Genomic DNA, 22,054 nt, shown 5'->3' on the forward strand with positions numbered 1-22,054 from the left:
GTCTCGAACCTGCAGGCTCAGGCAATCCACTCACCTTGGCCTCCCAAAGTGCTGGGATGATAGGCTGAGCCACCGAGCCCGGCCTACAGCACCTTACTAAGCATATTTTATGTACCAGGAACATGCTAGGGCTAAGAAATCAGGATGAAACTGAGTGTGGTGGCTCACACTGGTAATACTAGCACATTGGGAGGCGGAGGCAAGAAGATTGCCTGAGTCCAGGGGATTGAGAACAGCCTGGGTAACTTGGCGAGACCTAGTCTCTACAATAAATCAAAAAATTAGTCAGGTATGGTGGTGTGCCTGTGGTTTCAGCTACTTGGAAGGCTGAGGAGGAAAGATCACCTAAGCCCAGCAGGTCGAGGCTGTGGTGGCCGTGAGTATGTACTGCAGCCTGGGAGACAGAGTGAGTCTCCGACCAGAAGCTGCTCCCCAAAGTTCCAGAACCCTCCAAACCAGAAGCTGTTCCCCAAAGTTCCAGGGACTCAGTCTGATTTCCTTCTCTTTTACACTGCCCCCACGTGCTCCATCCTTGGAAGTTTTGTTTCCCCAAGACGTGCTATGGACTGTAAAGAGATTTCCTTAGCCACCACTTCCTTGACATCAACAAAGGGTAGCAAAAGATCCATTTTCACTTTAATGATAACTGTAATGGGGAAACACCTAACTCTCTTGCTGGAATGGTAACCGAACCTTCCTTAGGTATTTATGCTCTCAGCCTTCATCCCTGGGAGTTTATCCTAAATACTTCCCATGGCTTCTGCACAGAGCTGAAGATAATTCATATTTCTGATGACCCCCAGTCTAGCTGACACCTATTCCAACAAACTCTTACCTTACAAGAACTCTGCGTTAATCAACCAAACCATTCTGTCATCAAGATCTCACTCAACCTTGAATCTCACACATTCCTCCCACTGTATTTGTCTAGCCAGTTCCCATCTCTGGATCAATCTTATGATCCACCTGTTCTTTTACTCAGTCTGCTGAGCACTGCTGGAGAAACACACAGTCTCGCAAAATAGTACCAGGATAAATTCATCACCCTTAACATTTTCTAGACTTTCACTGCAATGTGATGATCCTTGTCAGTGTGCCTAATAAATGTCAGCAAAATGCCCTTGTTGTAAAGGCATTTCACAGAGAAGGCCAGGTCTGTGGGCCTGGAGAACTGAATAGGAACTGGCTCGGGTTGAGGTGGTACATACGTAGGCAGATGTAATGGGAGATCAGAGATGCTGGTTTTGAATTACATGAGACATGGAGGTGATCTCTGCCGGCAGATAACTAGAGACACAAGTCAGGACTTCAGGAGAGAAATTCTGGATGATGGTGAGTCTTCAGTAGCCAATAGCATAAGAGGGGCTGATTGCCAAAGGAGGACATGCAGAATAAGAAAGCCACGCCTGGAAGCCTAGTACTTTGGGAAGCTGGGAAAAGAGGATTGCTCAAGGCCAGAAGTTTGGAATGAGCCTGACAATATAAAGACACCTTATCTCTACAAAAAAAAAAAATCAGCCAGGTGTAGTGGTGTGTGCCTGTAGTCCCAGCTAACTCAGGAGGCTGAGGTGGAAGGATCGCCTGAGCCCAGGAGGTTGAGGCTGCAGTGAATGGCATGATTGTGCCACTGCACTCCAGACTGGGTGAGAGTGAGTCCCTGACTCAAAAAACAAAATAAAGTAAAATAAAAAGGAGCAGAATCCAAGGCACTACTGGTTAAGTGGTACATTTATTTCTGGCATTACTATTACATTATGAACTCAACTTAGAAAACAATGACTTCTTTCCCCCAATAATAACTTACTGAACTACCATGTTAGGAACTATTACATGTATTTAAAAAAAAAAAAAAAAAAAGGAAAATGAAAAATGGAGTACTTTCTCTTGGGCTTACAATTTAATGATGTGAGCCTATCCTAACTTGTAAGATAAACGTTTTCAAGTACTTGAGTTCTTACTATGTATTTGTCACTTTTCAAAGCAATGGAGTAAAAAACAGTAAATAAATAATGACAGGATTTTCATTCTCATGAAGCTAAAATAGCAAAATAATTTAAAGCAGTATAATGAGAAAAGAGTATAATGTGATAGTTTCTACTAAGAAGGAGGTAATAACATTAGAGAGGTGGTAAGAAAAGGCTTTTCTGAAATATTCAAGGTAAGACTGAATGATAAGGAACAATCAGTCACTTTAAAATCTGAGAAGTTGCACGTGGTGGCTCATGCCTGTAATCCCAGCACTTTGGGAGGCCTAGGTGGGAGGATTACTTTAGTTCAGTAGTTTGAGATCAGTCTAGGCAATATAGCAAGACTCTGTCTCTGCAAACACTTAAAATTTAGCTGGGTCTGGTGGTGCATGCCTGTAGTCTCAGCTACTTGAAAGGCTGAGGCGGAAGGATCACCTAAGCCCAGGAGGTCAAGGCTGTGCTGAGCTCTAAGTGTGCCACTGTACTCCAGTCTGGGTGACAAAATGAGACCCCAACTTTCACACACACATCTGGGAGTAATGAAAACGACTCTAAGGTCAGTATCAGCTTTGCTTATTCAGGGTAGAAATAGGCAATGTTTTATAAACACACACACACACCTCCAAGTAGTCAGTATTTATAAATGTTAGTAGAAGCTCAAAGCTTTAAAATATTATTTATACATAATTAAGAAAAAGTAAGTAAAATAATGGCTGGGTGCAGTGGCTCAAGCCTATAATCCCAGCACTTTGGGAGGCCAAGGCGAGAGGATTGCTTAAACCTGGGGATTCGAGACCAGCCTGGGCAATCTGGCGAGACCTCATCTCTACAATAAATCAAAAAATTAGCCAGGCTTGGAGGCACGTGCCTGTTGTCCCAGTTACTTGGGAGGCTGAGGCGCAAGGATCGCCTGAGCCCAGCAGGTCGAGACTGCGGTGGCTGTGAGCATGCTACTGCACTCCAGCCTGGGTGGCAGAGTGAGATTCTGACTGAAGAAAAAAAAAAGTAAGTAAAATAAAAAATGTAAGATAAGTGGGAATATAGTATGTTTTAAAATATCCCTCATATTAACTAATATTTTATGTGCTAATGCTAGGATATTAATTGATCCACAGTAGTTTTGTGTTTATCAAAGTTTTGCATGTGGGTTACATATAAAAAAGCACTGTAGCTGGGCGTGGTGGCTCAGCCTGTAGTCCCGCACCTTGGGAGGCTGAGGTGAGTGGACTGCCTGAGCCCGCGGGTTTGAGACCCGCCTGGGCAACTTGGCGAGACCTCATCTCTACAATAAATCAAAAAAATTAGCCGGGTATGGTCGCACACGCCTGTAGTTCCAGCTACTTGGAAGGCTGAGGTGGAAGGATCGTTGGAGCCCAGCAGGTCGAGGCTGTGGTGGCTGCGAGCAGCCACTGCACTCCAGTCTGGGCGACAGAGTGAGACTCCGACTCAAAAAAAAAAAAAAAAAAGCATTATAATATTCTACTATTTTTTATGTTTAGTATGTCGCATCTATAGTTATAAACTGGTCATCAGCTCTGTGAACTAAACCAAACCCCCCACCTTTCTGCCTTGGGGCTTTTGTGTATTCCATCCCTTTCTCTGGGATGTTGAGGTCTCAGTAACATTTCACTTTATTTTTATTTTGTTGAGTTGAAGTCTCACTCTGTCACCCAGACTGGAGGGCAGTGGCTGCTCTCGGCCACCGCAGCCTCGACCTGCTGGGCTCTGGCAATCCTTCCGCTCAGCCTTCCAAGTAGCTGGAACTACAGGTGCGCATTACCACGCCCAGCTAATTTTTTTTTTTTATTTATTGTAGAGATGAGGTCTTGCCAAGTTGCCCAGGTGGGTCTTGAACCCGCAGGCTCAGGCAATCCAATTACCTCAGCCTCCCAAAGGCGTGGGATTACAGGCTGAGCCACCGAGTCCGGCTCAACATTTCACTTTCTCAGAGATGTCTTTTCTGAACCCTTCTTCAGTTTAAATCAAGGTAACATCTTCATCTTCAGATCAAACCCTTCTTTTTTTTTGAGTCTTACTGTCACCTAGGCTGGAGTACAGTGGCATGCTCCTGGCCACCACAACCTCAACCTGCTGAACTCAGGCGATCCTTCTGCTTCAGCCTTCCAAGTAGCTGGAACTACAGGTGTGTGCCACCACACCCAGTTAATTTTTTGATTTATTGTAGAGACGAGGTCTCGCCATGTTACCCAGGCTGGTCTCAAACCCATGGGGTCAGGCTGTCCTCTTGCCTCAGTCTCCCAAAGTGCTGGGATTACAGGTATGAGCCACTGTGCCAGGCCCTTTTTAAAAAAGTTATTCCATATGGAAAAATTATTTATTTTCCCTTGTAAATACACACTACAAGTTGTAAGTACACTTTTCCATTAATTTCTGTCTTCCCTATAATAAACCTATGATACAAGCGATTATACCTAGTTTCACTATCAGATTCCCAGAGCCTAGCAGTAGCTTATACATGGCAGATACTCAATAAGTGTTAGAAAAAGGTTAAAGATGGCCAAAGATTTTAATTGCTTAATATTGATGAACATATCTAAAAGAAACTGCTTAGGGACAAGCCACAGGGTTAAATTCAATACAAGAATATACTTTGTGGAGGTCAGGTTATGTTTTGAACCCACAGGTCACAGTAAACAAGAATTTATTGAGAGGAATTTCTAAAAATACATACTTAAAATAGTACTTATATTACTCACAGCTTTATTAATACATTTCTAGATATTGTCTTTATATATATATATAAAATAGTGGCAGGCATAAGAATATTTACTGTGTGTCTGAGCTAGACTAGGAATAACTGTTGCAATGGTTCAGGCACGAACATGACACAGATTCTATCCAGTGAACGACTCCATGAAAGACCCATAAATAGCAAAGCATAGCTCATAATAAGTTCAATGTGCATACAAAGTGCTGTGTGGAAATAAAGGCAGTGATAAGATCTGCTTGAGACAACTGGGTTGGCCTAATGAAGGACCTGGTCATGAGGAGTAAGAATTCCAGCAGGGCAGTTAGGGCAGGAGGAGGCTACACCTGGCTGAGGTGGTGCAGAGCAGAGGGATGTCGGTGGGTAGGAGACAAGGCAGAAAGTCAGCATTCAATTATGCAGCACTATGCACACTCAGCATTTACTCAAGGGTTTTTTCTAAACACATACACTATGCAATTAATCCTTTTTTATGACCCTTACTCTTCAGAATGAACTTCATATCAAAATATTCCACAAGGATTGCTGATACTAAATTACATCTATAAACTAATTTGTGAAATATTCTTATCTTTACTGTATTTAGTCTTATAAAAATATAGTGTGAAAGCAAGCGATCTCCATTTGTTCAAATCTTCCATTAAGAAAGGTAACATTTTTGGCTAGGCTCAGTGGCTTAGGCTGTCATTCCAGCACTTTGGGAGGCCAAGGCAAGTGGACTGCCTGAGCCCACAGGTTTGAGACCAGCCCGGGCAACTTGGTGAGACCGTCTCTACAATAAATAAAAAATTAGCTGGGCATGGTAGCATGTGCCTGTAGTTCCGGCTACTTGGAAGGCTGAGGCGGAAGGGCTCACTGGAGCCCAGCAGGTTGACCCTGGGGTGGCTGTGTGTGTGCTACTGCACTCTAGCCTGGGCGACACAGTGAGACTCCAACTTAAAAAAAAAAAGAAAAGAAAGGCAACATATTCAAGTCTTACTATGTAGAGATTTTAGTCAAGTGGGGTAGTCTATGTTTTCAATAAAATTTACAATAGTCTCTTTTCTCTGTCCAAAAAAGTTTTAATCCGAGGACAAGAAGGAATACAAAGGAAAGAAAATGCATGTTAGAACTGTAGGGCCTCTACCATTCAAAGTTCTAAGTGGCTGCAATGGCTTCAGAGACACATACTGATCTTGAACCCTGGGGATCAGGCAATCCTCTCGTCTCTGCCTCTCAAAGTGCTGGGATTACAGGCCTGAGCCACTGCTCCTGGCTCCAAATTTTCAAAATTGTTCATTTTTCTGAGTAGGTTTAATTATTTTCTGCAAATCACTTTAACAACAAGAATGCAATGGTATGAGTTTTGAGGTCTAGTGGAAAGACCATAGGTTTTAGGCAGGTCACTTAAACTCTTAAGGGTTCTTTCTTTCTTTCTTTTTTTTTTTTTTTGAGTTGGAGTCTCACTCTGTCGCCCAGACTGGAGTGCAGTGGCCGCTCCTGGCCACTGCAGGCTTGACCTGCTGGGCTCCAGCAATCCTTCCGCCTCAGCCTTCCAAGTAGCTGGAACTACATGCGCGTGATATCATACCCGGCTAATTTTTTGATTTGTTGTAGAGATGAGGTCTCACCAAGTTGCCCAGGCGGGTCTCAAACCCACGGGCTCAAGCAATTCACTCACCTCAGCCTCCCAAGGCGCGGGATTACAGGCTGAGTCACCGAGCCCGGCTAAGAGTTATTTCTATGCAGTTCAAATGATATACTATGTGATGAACCCTACTGAGTCTTGAGGTAATAAATATAGTCAGTTCCTCAATCTCCTGGGGGATTGGTTCCAGGAACTCCCTCCAAAATATGAGTGCTCAAATCTCGTATATAAAATGGTATAGTATTTGCATATAATCTAAATCTTCTCTAGATTACTTATAATACCTAATACAATGTAAATGCTATGAAAATAGTTGTTACAGGGGCAACCCCTTCAGGTCCCCTCCTGTGGGAGCTTCTCTGTCTCTCAGTAAACCCTGCTTTTTCAAAAAAAAAGTTGTTACATTTTATTGTTTTTAAAATTTGTATTATTTTCAATTGATGTATTGTTATTTCTTATGCCTCTCTCCCCCAAGTATTTTCTTTTTCTTTCTTTCTTTTTTGAGTCAGGGTCTTATTCTGTTGCCCAGGCTAGAGTGCAGTGGTACCATCATGGCTACCGCGACCTTGACCTGCTGGGCTCAGGCAATCCTTCCACCTTAGCCTCCTGAGTAGCTGGGACTATAAGTGCATGCCAGTATATCTGGCTAATTTTTAAATTTATTGTAGAGATGAGCTCTCACCACATTATCCAGGCTGGTCTCGAACTCCTGAGCTCAGTCAATCCTCTCGCCTCCGCCTCCCAAAGTGCTGGGATTATAGGCGTGAGCCACCGCACACAGCCTATTTTTCTTAAGACAAGGACTCTCTCTGTCATCCAGGCTGGACTGCAGTGGCACAATCATAGCTCACTGCAACCTCAAACTCCTAGGATCAAGCAATTCTCTTGCCTCAGGCTTCCAAGTGGCTAGGACTAAAAGAGCGTACCACCACACTCAGCTAATTAAAAAAATCCTTTTTGGTAAAGTCAGGGTCTTGCCCTTCTGGCCTCAAGTGGTCTTTCTGCCTCAGCCTCCCAAAGTGCTGGGATTACAGACGTGAGCAGTGCCTGGCCTCCCCAAATATTTTTGATCCATGGTTGGCTGAATCTGTGAATGTGGAACCCATAGATACTGAGGGTCTATAGAAATTAAGAAAAATATTTTTTAGGTTAAAAAAAGTATGGTACAAACCAAACGTGAACAGCAAAGAAATGTGAGACAGTTCACTGTATTATGGTTATGTGTAAATTGGCAAAGTAACACATGGCATACTATGAATATTATTTATGTTTCTAGACTACCGTAGGTGAGAGAACCTCTTTCTTTTTTTAACGTACTTATGTAGCAAACAAACTTATTTGAATACTGAACCTCGCATGTTCTCATTTTTTTCTACTTTTCTATCTTTGTCTTTTTGTTCGACTTGACATTGCCTTAACTTTCCCTTCCTCCTCTTTTATTTAATTTTTTTAAATGTCTTCCATATTAAAAAGTGTCAAGTGCATTTAAAAATTTCTGAATATTCTTTCTGTGGCATGTTTGAACACAGACACGCGCTGCCTAACGACATTTCGGTCAATGACGAACCTCATATATAATGGTGGTCCCATAAGATTTTAATGGAGCAGAAAAATTCCTATTGTCCTGTATTTACTATACTACACAGAAAGCCCTCACTTAACATTGTCAAAAGGTTCTTATAAACTGTGACTTAAGTGAAATGATGAATAATGAAATCAATTTTACCAGAGGCTAATTGATATAAAGAAAGAGTTCAGTTCCTAAGGTATATTTCTGGTCTCAAAATCATCACCAAACTTCCAAATAAAGACCTAAAACACTTCTAATATTAGACACTGAAATAAATGTGAGCTATACATACATTTAAGGAAGATTAAGAAAAACAAGATAATCTATGGCTGTAATTGTAGCACCTTGGGAGGCTGAGGCAGGAGGATCCCTAGCTACTCAGAAGGCTGAGGTAGGAGGAATGCTTTAGCCCTGGAGGTTGAGAATACAGTGAGCCATGTTCGTACCACTTCTACTGCGCAGAGTGAAACCTCTGTCTCAAAATAAACAATAAATAAAAATACAAAAAATAATATGAAAAGATTATTTTGTAAAGATTAATGTATATATTTATTTAGGGCAAGCATGGTAAAAGGAAGAAATGCTCCCAACTAATCCTGATTTTTAAATGTCTTCACATTACATTCAATTAAAAAAAAAAAAAAAAAACCCCAAAACCCCAGCATTCTAAAACACATTAGGCTAGGTGTGGTGGCTCATACCTGTAATCCCAGCACTTTGGGAGGCAGAGGCAAGAGGATTGCCTGAGCCCAGGAGATTGAGACCTGCCTGGGCAACTTGGTAAGATCTCATCTCTACAATAAAGAAAAAAAGTAGTAGGGCGTGGTGGTGCATGCCTGTAGTTCCAGCTACTTGGGAAGCTGAGGCAGAAGGATTGCCTGAACCCAACAGGTTGAGGCTGTGGTGGCCATGAGTGTGCCACTGCACTCCCGTCTGGGTAACTGAGAGAGACTCCTACTCACACACACACAAAAAAGAAACATTAGATAAATTAAACTGATGGAGATCTGCCAAAATAACTGACCCATTGCTCTTAAAAAATGTGAAGAGTAAGACACACAAAGAGCAAAGAGAGCCTATGGGACTATTCCAGATTAAAGAAGATTAGAGTTCATGGATAGTCCTGGACTGGATTCTGGACTGAGAAAAAAAAATTGCTACGATATGTGATAAAATTTAAATATGAACTGTTGACTGGATAAGAGTATTGTATCTGTGGTACAATTTCCTGATCTTACTATCTGTAGTGAGCCTAAGTGCCCCAGTTCCTAGGAAAAACACCGAAATATTTAGGAATCAAGGAACACACTGTCTCCAATTTATTTTCAAATGGTTCAAAAAAAACTAAATGTATAGATAAGGTGATAGTAAAAGTAAGTGGGACAAAAGGTAAACTGCTGGATCTGGATAAGATGCATGAAATCCTGAATTGTACCCCACATCTTGAAAATATAATATGTATAAACTAAAAAAAAGATACATGGGAGTTCCTTGTATTAATATTGTATATTTGAAATTAAATTAAGGCCGGGCTCGGTGGCTCAGCCTGTAATCTCAGCGCTTTGGGAGGCTAAGGTGAGTGGATTGCCTGAGCCTGTGGGTTTGAGATCCGCCTGGGCAACTTGGTGAGACCTCATCTCTACAATAAATCAAAAAAAAATTAGCTGGGCGTGGTAGTGAGTGCCTGTAGTTCCAGCTACTTGGAAGGCTGAGGCGGAAGGATCGCCAGAGCCCAGCAGGTCGAAACTGCGGTAGCCGGGAGCGGCCACTGCACTCCAGTCTGGGCGACTGAGTGAGACTCCAACTCAAAAAAAAAAAAAAAAAAGACAAAAAGTCACACACACAAAAATTAATTAGAAATGCAACACCATGAGTTTTTCTTTCCCAGGACATTAAAAATAAATAATGCCTAATACGTAGATTTTAAGCCTGTTCAGGGAAATCCACCTTTATGACTTTACACAGTCAATTACATTTTGAAAACTCTAACTTTTGGGCACCACTATGATTCAATAAGAACAAAAGGGTTACTAGGGATACTAGTGACAATTAATAGCAGGGACTAAACATACTTTTTTTTTGAGGCAGGGTCTTGCTCTGTCATCCAGACTGAAGTGCAATGGTTTAATTATAGCTCCTTACAGGTTTGAAATCTTGTGTTCAAGCAATCTTCCTACCCTACCCTTTGAGTAACTAATGCTACAGCTGCCCAGTTAATTAAAAAAATTTTTTTAGACATAGGGTCTTGCTGTGTTGTCCAGGCTGGTCTTGAACTCTGGCCTCCCAAAAGGATTACAGGTATGAGCCACCATGACCAGTCCTATTTAGGTCTTTTTTCATTAGTATATTCTAAGAATGACTGGTTACCCAATGTTCACATGTCGTTGTGCTTCAGTATATGTGCATTGCTGATACTGACATAAACTTACTGTAAAAAGTACAAATTCACATGTCAGAAGAATTGAGAATTGTATACAGGAGTAAGCCAATAATCTAAAACATCTTACTTCTGAGAGAAGATGAATGGAATATCAACATGGAGGAGATCAGGGTTGGCCAACTATGGCCCTATTTGGCCTGTTTTTTATTTTTTAAAGAACAGTCCTATTGCAGTATGCTTTTGTAAATAAAGTTTTAATGGAACACAGGCACACCCACTCATTTACCACATGCCGTCCATGGCTGCTTCTTAGAGTTGAATAGTTGTGACAGAGATCATATGGCCCACAAAGCCAGAAATGTTTACTATAATAAATATTCATTATCTGAACTTTTATCAAAGAAGTTTGCTGATTCCTGCCCTAGATAACAGTGGCAAACTCCCAACCAGTCTGAATTTTTTTTTTTTTGTAAAAGTCAAAGTCTCACTCTGCTACCCAGGCTGGAGTGCAGTAGCACGCTCATGGCCACTGGAACCTCGACCTGCTGGTCTCTGGTGATACTTCTGTCTCAGCCTTCCAAGTAGCTGGAACCACAGATACAGTCTGAATTCTGTAGACAAATTTTCTTTTAATGCCCTCATTATCAATATGGTCTCCCTTCAAAAGGCTCCATTTTAACCCTTCTGGTGAATAAGTCTTTGGTTTTCACTCAGAAGAAGGGCAATGAACTAGCTTGTTTGCAATGGGAAAGGAGGCCTGTAGGTTTAAGTCATTCTTAAATAGAGACTCCCAACCAACTCTCCTGATTTCAGTTCCGCTTTCAAGCAAACAGCTTTAAGTTGTACAGAGTTCCTCTCAGTTTTCTCCACTGTGGGTTTAGGTTTTAACTTTCTCAATTTTGCTAAATCAGTTACCATTTGTTCCTCTACTCTTTTTTTTGCGTCAGAGTCTCACTGTCATCCAGGCTGGAGTACAGTGGCACACTCATGGCCACCACAGCCTTGACCTGCTGGGCTCAGGTGGTGATCCTTCCATCTCAGCCTTCTAAGTAGCTAGAAGCACATGCATGTACCACCATACCCAGTTAATTTTTTTGGTTTATTGTAGAGACGTCATCTTGCCATGTTGCCCAGGCTGGTCTCGGAAGTTGCGGGCTCAGGTAATCCTCTTGCCTTAGGCTCCCAAAGTGCTGAGATTATAGGCATGAGCCACTGTGTTTGGCTGTTCCTCTACTTTTTAGTTTCCAAATTATATTGCTATTGCCTCCTCTCCCAATCCCATCATTCTTGTGAATTTCTTTCTCTCCTTTTTAAAGATTATCTCACTTCTATTTGAGTAGACTTTTGAGAGGGAAACCTGTATTCAGTATGCTATCTTCAACTTACCAAGAGGAAATCTGATTGGCCTTTCAGAGAATCATTTAAAAAATATTTTCCCCAACTATTTAAGGTCCACATTTCTGCTACATTTCCAGAAATCTAATTTAAACTATAATGTTGCTATTACCCAGATTCACTTAAGTAACTTGTGAAATAAAATGCTTACTGTGGACCTAAATTTTAACAAAATACATTCTTTATAAAGCCACGAAAGCAAGTTCTCTTAACAAAGCACAAAAGCTCCTGAACTTTTATTTTAAGTATATCCCAAGAGCAAGATCTTGGGGGGAAAGCAAGAATAACATGCCAAAGAAAGCATACAACTAATCAGGATTACACGATAGCCTGAAAGAAAATTATTTTGTATAATGTTCTTTCTTTAGCATGTGGAATTAAATGCCACATCCTTATGTTTTGAAGACTGAACGGGAAAAGTTTAAGGTTAAGAAGTACAAAAAGGGTAACAGTCATAAAACAATTCACATATTGCAAACTATGTTTAGTTAGCAGTTTAATTTCGTCTAAGTAAGCTAAAAAGTACAAGTTACATAAAAATAAAAAGTGATATTCTGAGTATATGCAGTGTTGCTTCAGGAAAGATATAAACAATAAAGAAGGCACTTTCAAGAAAAAAAAAATCTAAGCTGAATTAAGCATGATAGGACACATATCTGAATAAAAACAACAATTTTTTATTGTTATTTCCAGTCATGTGCAGGTATGCAGAAAAAGACATTAGGATAAATTCTTATGGAAGAAGTCAATCCTCTTAAGGAAAACAGAAAAGTAAAGACGACAACTGAGGGTCGGGTATGGTGGCTCACACCTGTAATTCCGGCACTTTGGCAGATCAAAGTGGGAAAATCACTTGAGCCCAAGAGTTCAAGACAGGCCTGGGCCACAGAGTGACTCTATCTCAAGAGGAGAAAGAAAAAGAAGACAAGGAGAAACCTGACAACTAGATTTGTGCTTTCTTCAAATCAATTAAATTCTCTAGGCTGCAGTTTTCTTGTTAAAGAAATAGGGATAGTAATACTTATTCTATCTACAATACATGGCTGTGATGAAAAGTAATTGATACTGTAAATTAAAGTGCTCTGAACAAAAGATACCGCAATGACAAGAGAAAAAGGAAAGTTACGTACAAAATTCCTTTCCAACTGTTGTCTGATTTGCGGGTAAGGCAAAGGCTTCAGATAAAGAACTGCCCATGGTGTTATGTGCTTGGCTGAGGAGCCAGTGGGACAAAGCTACCATCTGTGGGATTATGACTGAGCTCATCTAAATCAGAGTCCAGCCCAGGCAGAATGATATGGCAGCACAGCGTTGCCTCAGTTGGCCTGGGATAGAGGATCGCTTTCAGTCCTCCTGCCCTGCAGGGATCAGGATCTGATGTGGAGAACACTTGTCTTGGGACACGGGGTGCAGCTGGAAAGGCAGTTGCCCCCTCGCCTGTCATGCACCACTTGTTTGTGGGGAACCTGGTGCTAAACCATTCCTAGAGGACCTGCTTCTGGGTAGTGGTTTGCATGTAGCAGAGCAGCTACTTTCCTGTGATCTACTGAAGTCAGCCTAGGCACAAGGGTCTGTAAAATAAATAAATAAGAAAAGGAAAAAAGTAAACAAACAAAAAATAACAAAAAAAAAAGCTGCCCAGAGCAAATGCTCAAGAGGACCTACTGCATCTTGAAAACTTAAGATATTCTCCATTGCTGTCACCTCAGTTTTGCTGTTTTAAGTAGATCCAAATACATTTTTTTAAGTTCATTTTTTATTTTTTGTGTCAGAGTCTGTCGCCCAGGTTGGAGTGAGTGGGACGTTCATGGCCACCTCAGCCCTGACCTGTGGCCATCCTTCCACCTTAGCCTTCCAAGTAGTTGGAACTACAGGTGCATGCCATCACGTTTGGCTGATTTTTTTTATTTTTATGGAAGAGACAAGGCCTCCCCAAGTTGCTCAAACTGGTCTTGAACCCCTGGACTCAGGCAATCCTCTCGTCTCTGCCTCCCAATCATGCCCAGCCTATCCAAATAAATTTAAAGTAAAAACTTAACAAGTGGTTTCCAATAAAAAAATTTCATTTGTTTAAACAGTAAAGATCATCATTCCAATTAAGTCAGCCTGATCAACTACAACAAAGATTGGCAACTTCCTCTGTAAAGGCCAGATACTAAATATTTAATTAAATTAATTAATTAATTTATTTTTGAGTTGGAGTCTCACTCTGTTGCCCAGACTGGAATGCAGTGGCATGCTCATGGCCAACTCAGCGATGACCTGCTGGGCTCCGGCGATCCTTCCGCCTCAGCCCTCCAAGGAGCCGGAACTACAGGCATGCACTACCACACCCAGCTAATTTATTTTATTTTTTATGGAGATGAGGTGTCTTGCTATATTGCTGGTCTAGAACTCTTGGTTGGGCTCAAGCAGTCTTCCCACCTTGACATCCCAGAGTATTGGAGTTACAGGCGTGAGCCACTGCATCCAGCCTGAGATATGTTAATCTCTGCAGGCCATACGAACTCTGCCACAAGCTACTCAACTCTGTTAATTAACAACTGACTGAACTGTCTTTGAAGTTATACAAATGGTAAGATGTTTCTGAAATATTCATATTCTTAAAAATGAAATAAAAATAAAAACTATGATGCTATAGGAGACAACTTATACTGGTTCAAAGGACTTCTCAGGAACACTTAAGAGTTAAATCAGATTCGGATAAAATCTGGCATAAGAGCCAGAATCTAAAGAGTATAGCTGGTCATCCTTTTATAGTACTCTACAAAAAACGTTTGCAAGTAATGTGAGAAAAGCGAGACATACCAAAGAATATTTTAAATGAAATGGTAAGAAATGGGATTTCCCCAAAACTGAAAATGGCAGCACATGGTGGCTCACGCCTGTAACCTCTACCCCTGGAGCCCCAGCTTCTTGGGAGGCTGAGGTAGAAAGAATGCCTGAGCCCAGGAGGTTAAGGCTGCAATGAGCAGTGATTGTACCACTGCATTCCAGTCTGGGTGACAGAGTGAGACCTCGACTCAAAAACAAACAAAACTGAAAATGGAGAAGGTACATAATTAAATGTTGCCAATTAACATTATCTATGAAAATAACAAAAAAAGAATATTAAAAATTTACTAGGTACTAATTAGTTCCAACCATGTTGAGGGAACCTTTTGCTAGCCTAAACCAAGTGGCCAAATGATGTTTAATTCCATCTCCATTGTTTCCATATAAAAAGATATAGATATATCACACTGCATTTACACTTAATTCAAGAAGCAAGATACTACTGTAGGTATCAGTAGCTTGCAGAATGCTGGGGTTTTTATTAACTTAGTAACAGTAAATATGCTGCAATATACTTATTTCTGTGTTAAAGAAGACTACTACTTAGCTCTGAGAATACTGTTATATAGCAGTTATTTATTCTTATCAAATCGGGAAGTTTACAAAGTTGTCTTTATAAAACATTTCTCAAACAAAACAAAAACCATCTTGTCCCTTCTATTCCACCTCCCCCAGATTTTAACACCCTTAAAGGCAGGGACAATACCTGTGTTGTTCATTGCAGCATCTCCAACATCTTAACGAAGGGTAAAAGCTCATGATTTTTTTCTTGAGAATGAACTCCTAACAAACTTCCATAAAGAAAATTAGAGCCTCTGCTGTATATTTTATAATGAGAATTTTGAATATAAAGATCACAAAAATGACACATTTATACTGATAACTGGACAGAAGCTAAACAAACCCATTCATAGAAACTCACTCAGAGACATAGGAACAGTTCTAACATTTGAAAAATTACCGATAACTTTATAGTAAGTTTACACAGGGCAATCCTTGTTCCAGGCAAGCAATTCTTTTACCTTTCCTGGGATGAAGCAACAGAGATTGGAATCCACATATTTCATGAAAGTCATATTTAACAGTGACAGCCTTGTTTCAACAGCAGCAAGAATGTCTGCATGACGAGCTAATGAATGGTTTCTTCTTTCTGACTCTCTCCTACAATAATAATAAAAGGCAAACATTAAAGCAGTACTGTGGACTAAAATATTAAGCACTCAAAATGCCTTAATGAAAGTCTAGTACATGTTAATTTAGAAATCTAGACTTGGGTCATAATTTAATTATAATGATGAATGAATCACTATGCCCAGAAATGCTTGCCAAGTACTAGTACAAACTGACAAACTATTTGGGAAAAATTCCCTTTATTTTAGCAAAGAATTACTTGTGTGGTTTTTTTTGGTGGGGGGGCTATATCAAGTCTAATAGCTATTCAAATGAAAGAAATTAGCTAAATCAAAGACTCACACATGGACATATAGGCAAATAGGCAAGAAACTATATGTTTTTGCCCATATTTAGTTTCTTTAAACTTTTTTTAACAATTTAATTATTTACAAGTGGACAATTTAGTGTTTAGTGTATTCACAGAATGTACAACTCTCACCACTATCTAATCTCTGAACATTTTTACTACCACAAAAAGAAAGCCACAATCATTATCAGTTATTCCCATTTTCCCAGTTCCTGGTAACTACCAATCTATGTTCTATTTCTATAAATCACCTATTCTAAACAATTCGAATAAATGGAGTACGTTACGGAACCTTGTGTTTCTGGCTTTTCTCATTTAGCAGAGTCCTCAAGATTCATTCATATTATAGCATGACTCTTTACTGGTGAGTAATATTCCCCATATGAAAATAGTGTCGACGCGTTTATCTAGTCATCAGCTGACAGACACAGGTTGTTTCTACTTTTTGGCGATTAAGAATAATGCTGCTAAGAACATTCATGGGTAAGTTTTTATCTGGAGATGTTTTCATTTCTTTCGGGGATATACCTAGGAGTAAAACTGCTGGGTCATATAGTAACTCTATGCATGCCTTGAGAACAGTGAAATCTGTTTTTTACCACTTTACATTCCCACCAGTGATATATGGAGTTTCTAATTTATCCACATCCTCCCTAACATTCTTTTTTATTTTAGCCATCCTAGTGGGTGTAAAGCATTATCTTACAGTGGTTTTAATTTACATTTTCCTGATGACTAATGATGTTGAAAATGTTTCATGTGCTTACTGGCCATTAGTATATTTTTTCTGGAGAAATGTCTATTTAAGTCCGGTGCCCACTTTTACATTGGGATAGCTTTTTTTTGTTGAGTTGTAGGAGCTCCTCATACAACCTGAATACAAGTCCCTTAACATATTTTGTGGGTTTCTTTTCACTTTTTAAAAAATTACCTTATTTTAGGTTCAAGGAATATATGTATAGGTTATTACCGAGGTATACTGAGTGATGGTGAGGTTTGGGCTTCTACTGAGCCCATCACCCAGGTGGTGAGCCTGGTACCCAATGGGTGGGCTATCATCCCTTATCCCCATCTTTCCCTCCCCTCTTTAGGAGTCCTCAGTATCTGTTGCTCCCATCCTTATGCCCATGTGTATTCAGCTTTTCACTTTCTTAATGGTGTCCTTTGAGCCACAAAAGTTTTAAATTTTGATGAAGTACAATTTGCCTTTTTTCTTTTGCCACTGGCTAAAACTTCCAGTAAAATGTTGAAGAAAAATGGTTAGAGTGGGCCACGCACCATAGCTTGTCCTGGTACTTTGGGAAGCTGAGGCAGGAGGATTGCTTGAACTCAGGAGCTCAAGACCAGCCTAGGCAACATTGCCAGACCTCATCTCTATAATAAATAAAAAAATTAGTCAGGTGTGGTGGCATGCACCTATAGTCCTATCTACTCAGGAGTCTGAGGTAGAAGGATCACCTGAGCCCAGGAGGTTGAGACTGCGGTGAGCTGTGATCGTGCCACTGCACTCCGGTCTGGGTGACAGAGTGAGACCCTGAGACCCTAACTTAAAAAAAAAAAAAAAAAAAAGGAAAAAAAAGATATGGTTAGAGTGGACAAATCACAGTATAAATCATATTGCGATCTGTGTGCCTTTTGCTATAAAAACCTAGGAATGAATTAACATGCAAACGTTAAGAATAAAGAAAAAAAAAATCAAGAAACAAACAAAACTCCCAACTATAAATTATTGCTATTGCTAGCCATAACATACCTAGGGAGCTGTGCTTTAACTTGTTTCTGACATAGATTATGGTACCTCTCTACTTTCAGAAATCCCTGATTCAACATTCTCTGGCAGACCAAGTCCATTCTTTTACAAACCTATGGGGAGACAGAAGAAAAAAGAAGTTTTAAAAAATCAATAACCAAATTGATAACAGATAACTTAGACCCAACCAACTGCTGAAAGCTCTTCATGCTAGTGTTGTTCCTGTTTGCCATCTCTCAATTTTTGAATCAATATCTGTGGGTAAATCCCTTATACCACGTCTAGCTTCTGTGATATTTCATTAAGAAATTAGTATCATCATTTACTTTAGGTGTTTGCTGAATGTTCTGAAGGTATTCCCACTATTATGTCATAGACTGTAGTCCTAAAGAAGTAAAACAATGTATTTAAAGGTTAATACTTTGAAACAAGAAAAATTTCCTTTTAGCAAAAAATGTATATTCACATTTGAGTCTAACCTCTTACAAAGTTTACATGATCTATAGTCAAATGAGCATTCTTATTTATTATTTCTTCTAATGATTTGGGTTAACTATGAATAGTTCGTGATGGCCAAGGAGGCCTTTATACTGAATACTATTATACCTCCCAAAATATTTTAAAAAGTGTAGGATGCCAGCTACTTTGAATTTTTAAGAAATATGGCATTCTTATACAGTAAAAGCATAAGATCAGAACACCTAAATTTGAGCCCAATCTATTTGCATTCTTGTGCAAGTCAGCTACCACCTGCAAGAGTCAGCCATTTACAAAATGTGGCTAGTATCTAACTCGTATCATTAAGGATTAAATGAACCAATACTCACTAAGTTACTTGACAAACTCTAAAGTGCTACATAAAACCGCTAGCTAAATAAATGCTGTGATGGGCACGGTGGCTCACACTTGTAATCCCAGCACTTTGGGAGGCTGAGGTGGGAGGACTGCCTGAGCCCAGGGGTTCGAGACCAGCCTGGGCAACATGGTGAGCCCTCATCTCTACTATAAATCAAAAGAATTAGCTGGGCATGGTACTGCACACCTGTAGTGCCAGCTACTTGGAAGGCCAAAGCAGAAGGATTGCCTGAGCCCAGCAGGTTGAGGCTGTGGTGGTCATGAGCATGCCACTACACTCCAGCCTGGGTGACAGAGTGAGACTCCAACTCAAAAAAAAAAAATGTTGCTTACCTTAGTATGAATTTGAAAACTCTGTTCCATGTATTTGTTGTATTTCCGAGCTATCCTAGCATCTTAATTATATCTAGTACACAGAAGTCGTTTTTGATCCCTGAGAATTCTGCAGTGACTCAGAGTCATCAACCTGAAGGTTTTCACTGTGCAGAGGTGAATACTGAGGTACAAGACACTGAGATAAATCCACTAATGCCAAGTCAACCAGTTATGAGTTGTTTTATGCTTCTTTCCATCTCTTATAGCACCCAAGCATTTGTCATGACTGACAAATATTTGTTGAAACAAAATGCTGATGACACTCTTGAGATAAGTTTGTTTTCTTTTGAGAACATAGGGTTGACAAAAATTCTGGCAAACTGGGCTTGAAGCTCATGAAGGCTTTAATGTTATAATATTAAATACCAGATATTTTCTAAATCACAGCATGCTAAGTGAAAGGTGTTAAGAAAAACAGTTCTTTTCAATTTCAAAATAAACTAAAATATAATAAATTTTAAGTACTGTTACTAATTTCTAATAAGTGGCATTTTAAAATATGGTAGAATCTACTTCTAATTAAGACAGTTATCAACATTTGCTCTGTCTCTATTGAAAAAAACCACAAACTTAATACACAGTAACATATACAATTGTTTTTAATGAAAAATAACTTTTTTTCCAAAACAAAATATTTAGTGAGTAGCATTATTTTACATTTTTGCAAAGCTCTTTAATATGGTTTGATAGAAGACATAAATTTTCATGTTTCTGCATCCAATATATTTAAGTATTCTTACCTTAAAAAATTCTAGAAAATACAAGAACACATTTCATTAGTTATCAGTGTGATGACACCATCTACGTCACACAGTTACTGAAAAACTCCATGTGTACTTGTGAAAGAATGAAAGTACAAAACCCAAATAAGACCTTAGTACTGTAATAAGAATATTTTACATCTTATGGACCCCTTGAAAGGATCTTGGAAACCTCCCTGGGGTCCCTGGACTATACTTTAAGAACCAGTGTCCCGATCCTGAAAAAGTGCATTGCCACAAATACCAGTAAGGAACTGTATGTGAAGAAAAAAAATAAACTTTTATAGTGTTATTGGAGGAAGGAAAAGGGAGTATCAATGTGTGTGAAATGAGAATTCAAAAGGCTAAATTCTCAACATTTATAATAGAATGTTAATAGATAATATCTAACATAAGAAAATTAGCCAAAAGACTTGAAAGTGTTATATATGGAGAATAAAAATTGGGGACTGAAAAAACAATTTTGTTAAAACTATTGTTTTAAATCAACAAATGGATAGATACTAGATTTTAACAAAACCCGAGGCACCCTCTAACACAATCTTGTAGAAAAACACTTCTTGTCTCTGTAGACTCTACAACCTTGTTTATATAATTTCTGAGAGAAAATAATTTTTTGGCAGCAATATACTTGCAAAGAAAAAAATTACAACTATAGCAATTATCAAGATACAGTCTAAATTATTTTATAATAGTTTTACTGTACTGTATCTAACTTCCAGGGATTAGGTATTTATTAATCACGTAGAAACTCAACTGAATATGACTGCTGACTAGTCTAAGTATGTATATATTAATTGTGTGATAAGAATAGAAATAAATAACCAGATACAGTCAACTAAGAAATACTTCAAATGACAAAATATTTATATTAGGCTTCAAAGGAAGAATGGGCAAAGACTGCTAAGTCAGAGATAGCAGAGTATGCAAAGGCACAAAGTCTGGAGTGAACAAACCATTAGCAAGCAAACTACTTCGGAAGATGTGTGGTAAACCTGAGAGGTATAAAATATTCTATGTTTTGACAGGAAAATCAGATGATAATGAAAAATACTGTAACTTTTTTTTTTTGAGTTGGAGTCTCACTCGGTCGCCCAGACTGGAATGCAGCGGCCACTCCGGCCACCGCAGCCTCGCCTGCTGGGCTCTGGTGATCCTTCCGCCTCAGCCTTCTAAGTAGCCGGAATTACAGGCATGCGCTACCACGCCCGGCTGAGTTTTTGATTTATTGTAGAGATGAGGTCTCGCCTGCCCAGGCGGGTCTCAAACACGCGGGCTCAGGCAATCCACTCACCTCAGCCTCCTAAAGGCACAGGATTACAGGCTGAGCCACTGAGCCCGGCTTTTAACTTTTAAAAGAAAAAGACCACCCATCTTTTGAAAGATCTTGTATTAGGAGAGCTGGCTGCTCATTTTCTTTTATTTTGAATTGGAGTCTCACTCTGTCGCCCAGATTGGAGTCTAGTGGCACACTCACAGCCACCGCAACCTCAACCAGCAGGACTTGGGTAATCCTTCTGTCTCAGTCTTCCAATAGCTGGAACTACAGGCATGCGCTATCACACCCGGCTAATTTTTTGATTTACTGTAGAGATGAGGCCTTGCCAAGTTGTCCAGGATGATGTCAAACTCCTGAGCGCAGGCGATCCTCTTGCCTCGGTCTCCCAAAGTGCTGGAATTACAGGCTTAAGCCACCACGCCTGGCCCTAGTTGGTCATTTTTATGAGTACTATAATATTTGTACTAAAGATATGGCTCTAGATTACTAAAATAATGGAAGTTTCACTGGAGATAGTCGAAATCAATGTAGATGAACCATAAATGAAGTGAAACATAATACAATAAAGGCCAGGGGCGATGGCTCACGCCTGTAATTCTAGCACTTTGGGAAGCTGGGGTGAGAGAAATGCCTGAGTTCACAGGTTCGAGACCAGCCTGGGCAACTTGGTGAGAACTCATCTGTACAATAAATAAAAACATTAGCCAGGTGTGGTGGCGTGTGCCTGTAGTTTCAGCTACTTGGAAGGCTGAGGCAGAAGGATCACCTGAGTCCAGTAGGTCGAGGCTGTGGTGGCCTTGAGTGTGCCACTGCACTCCAGCCTGGATGACAGTGAGACTCCAACTCAAAAAAAAACCCCCAAAAAACAAAACAGGAAAACAAAACCTTATAAATGAAGCCTCAGCCGACATTTATAGTTGAGAGACCAGAAAACAGGAGGTTACAAAGACAGACAAATTAGAGTAGCACTATAAAAGCCAACCTCAAAAAGATTTTTTTTTTTTGAGTTAGAGTCTCACTCTGTCGCCCAGACTGGAGTGCAGTGGCAGCTC

At 39.9% G+C, this 22,054-nt stretch overlaps 1 protein-coding gene across 1 annotated transcript in view; it reads right to left on the bottom strand.

Moving 5' to 3' along the window:
* FBXO28 (F-box protein 28) overlaps window positions 1-22,054 on the bottom strand; it is a 44,007-nt gene that overhangs the window by 8,337 nt on the left and 13,616 nt on the right. Inside the window, exons 3-4 of the mRNA XM_021715631.1 lie at window positions 17,736-17,845; window positions 15,525-15,663 (exon numbers count right to left, since the gene is read on the bottom strand). Coding sequence (XP_021571306.1) covers window positions 15,525-15,663; window positions 17,736-17,845 — 249 coding nt within the window. The remainder of the gene's footprint in view (window positions 1-15,524; window positions 15,664-17,735; window positions 17,846-22,054) is intronic.

The sequence above is a fragment of the Carlito syrichta genome, unplaced genomic scaffold (genome assembly GCF_000164805.1).
Source record: "Carlito syrichta isolate Samal-C Ts95f unplaced genomic scaffold, Tarsius_syrichta-2.0.1 Scaffold307227, whole genome shotgun sequence".
Classification (NCBI taxonomy): domain Eukaryota; kingdom Metazoa; phylum Chordata; class Mammalia; order Primates; family Tarsiidae; genus Carlito; species Carlito syrichta.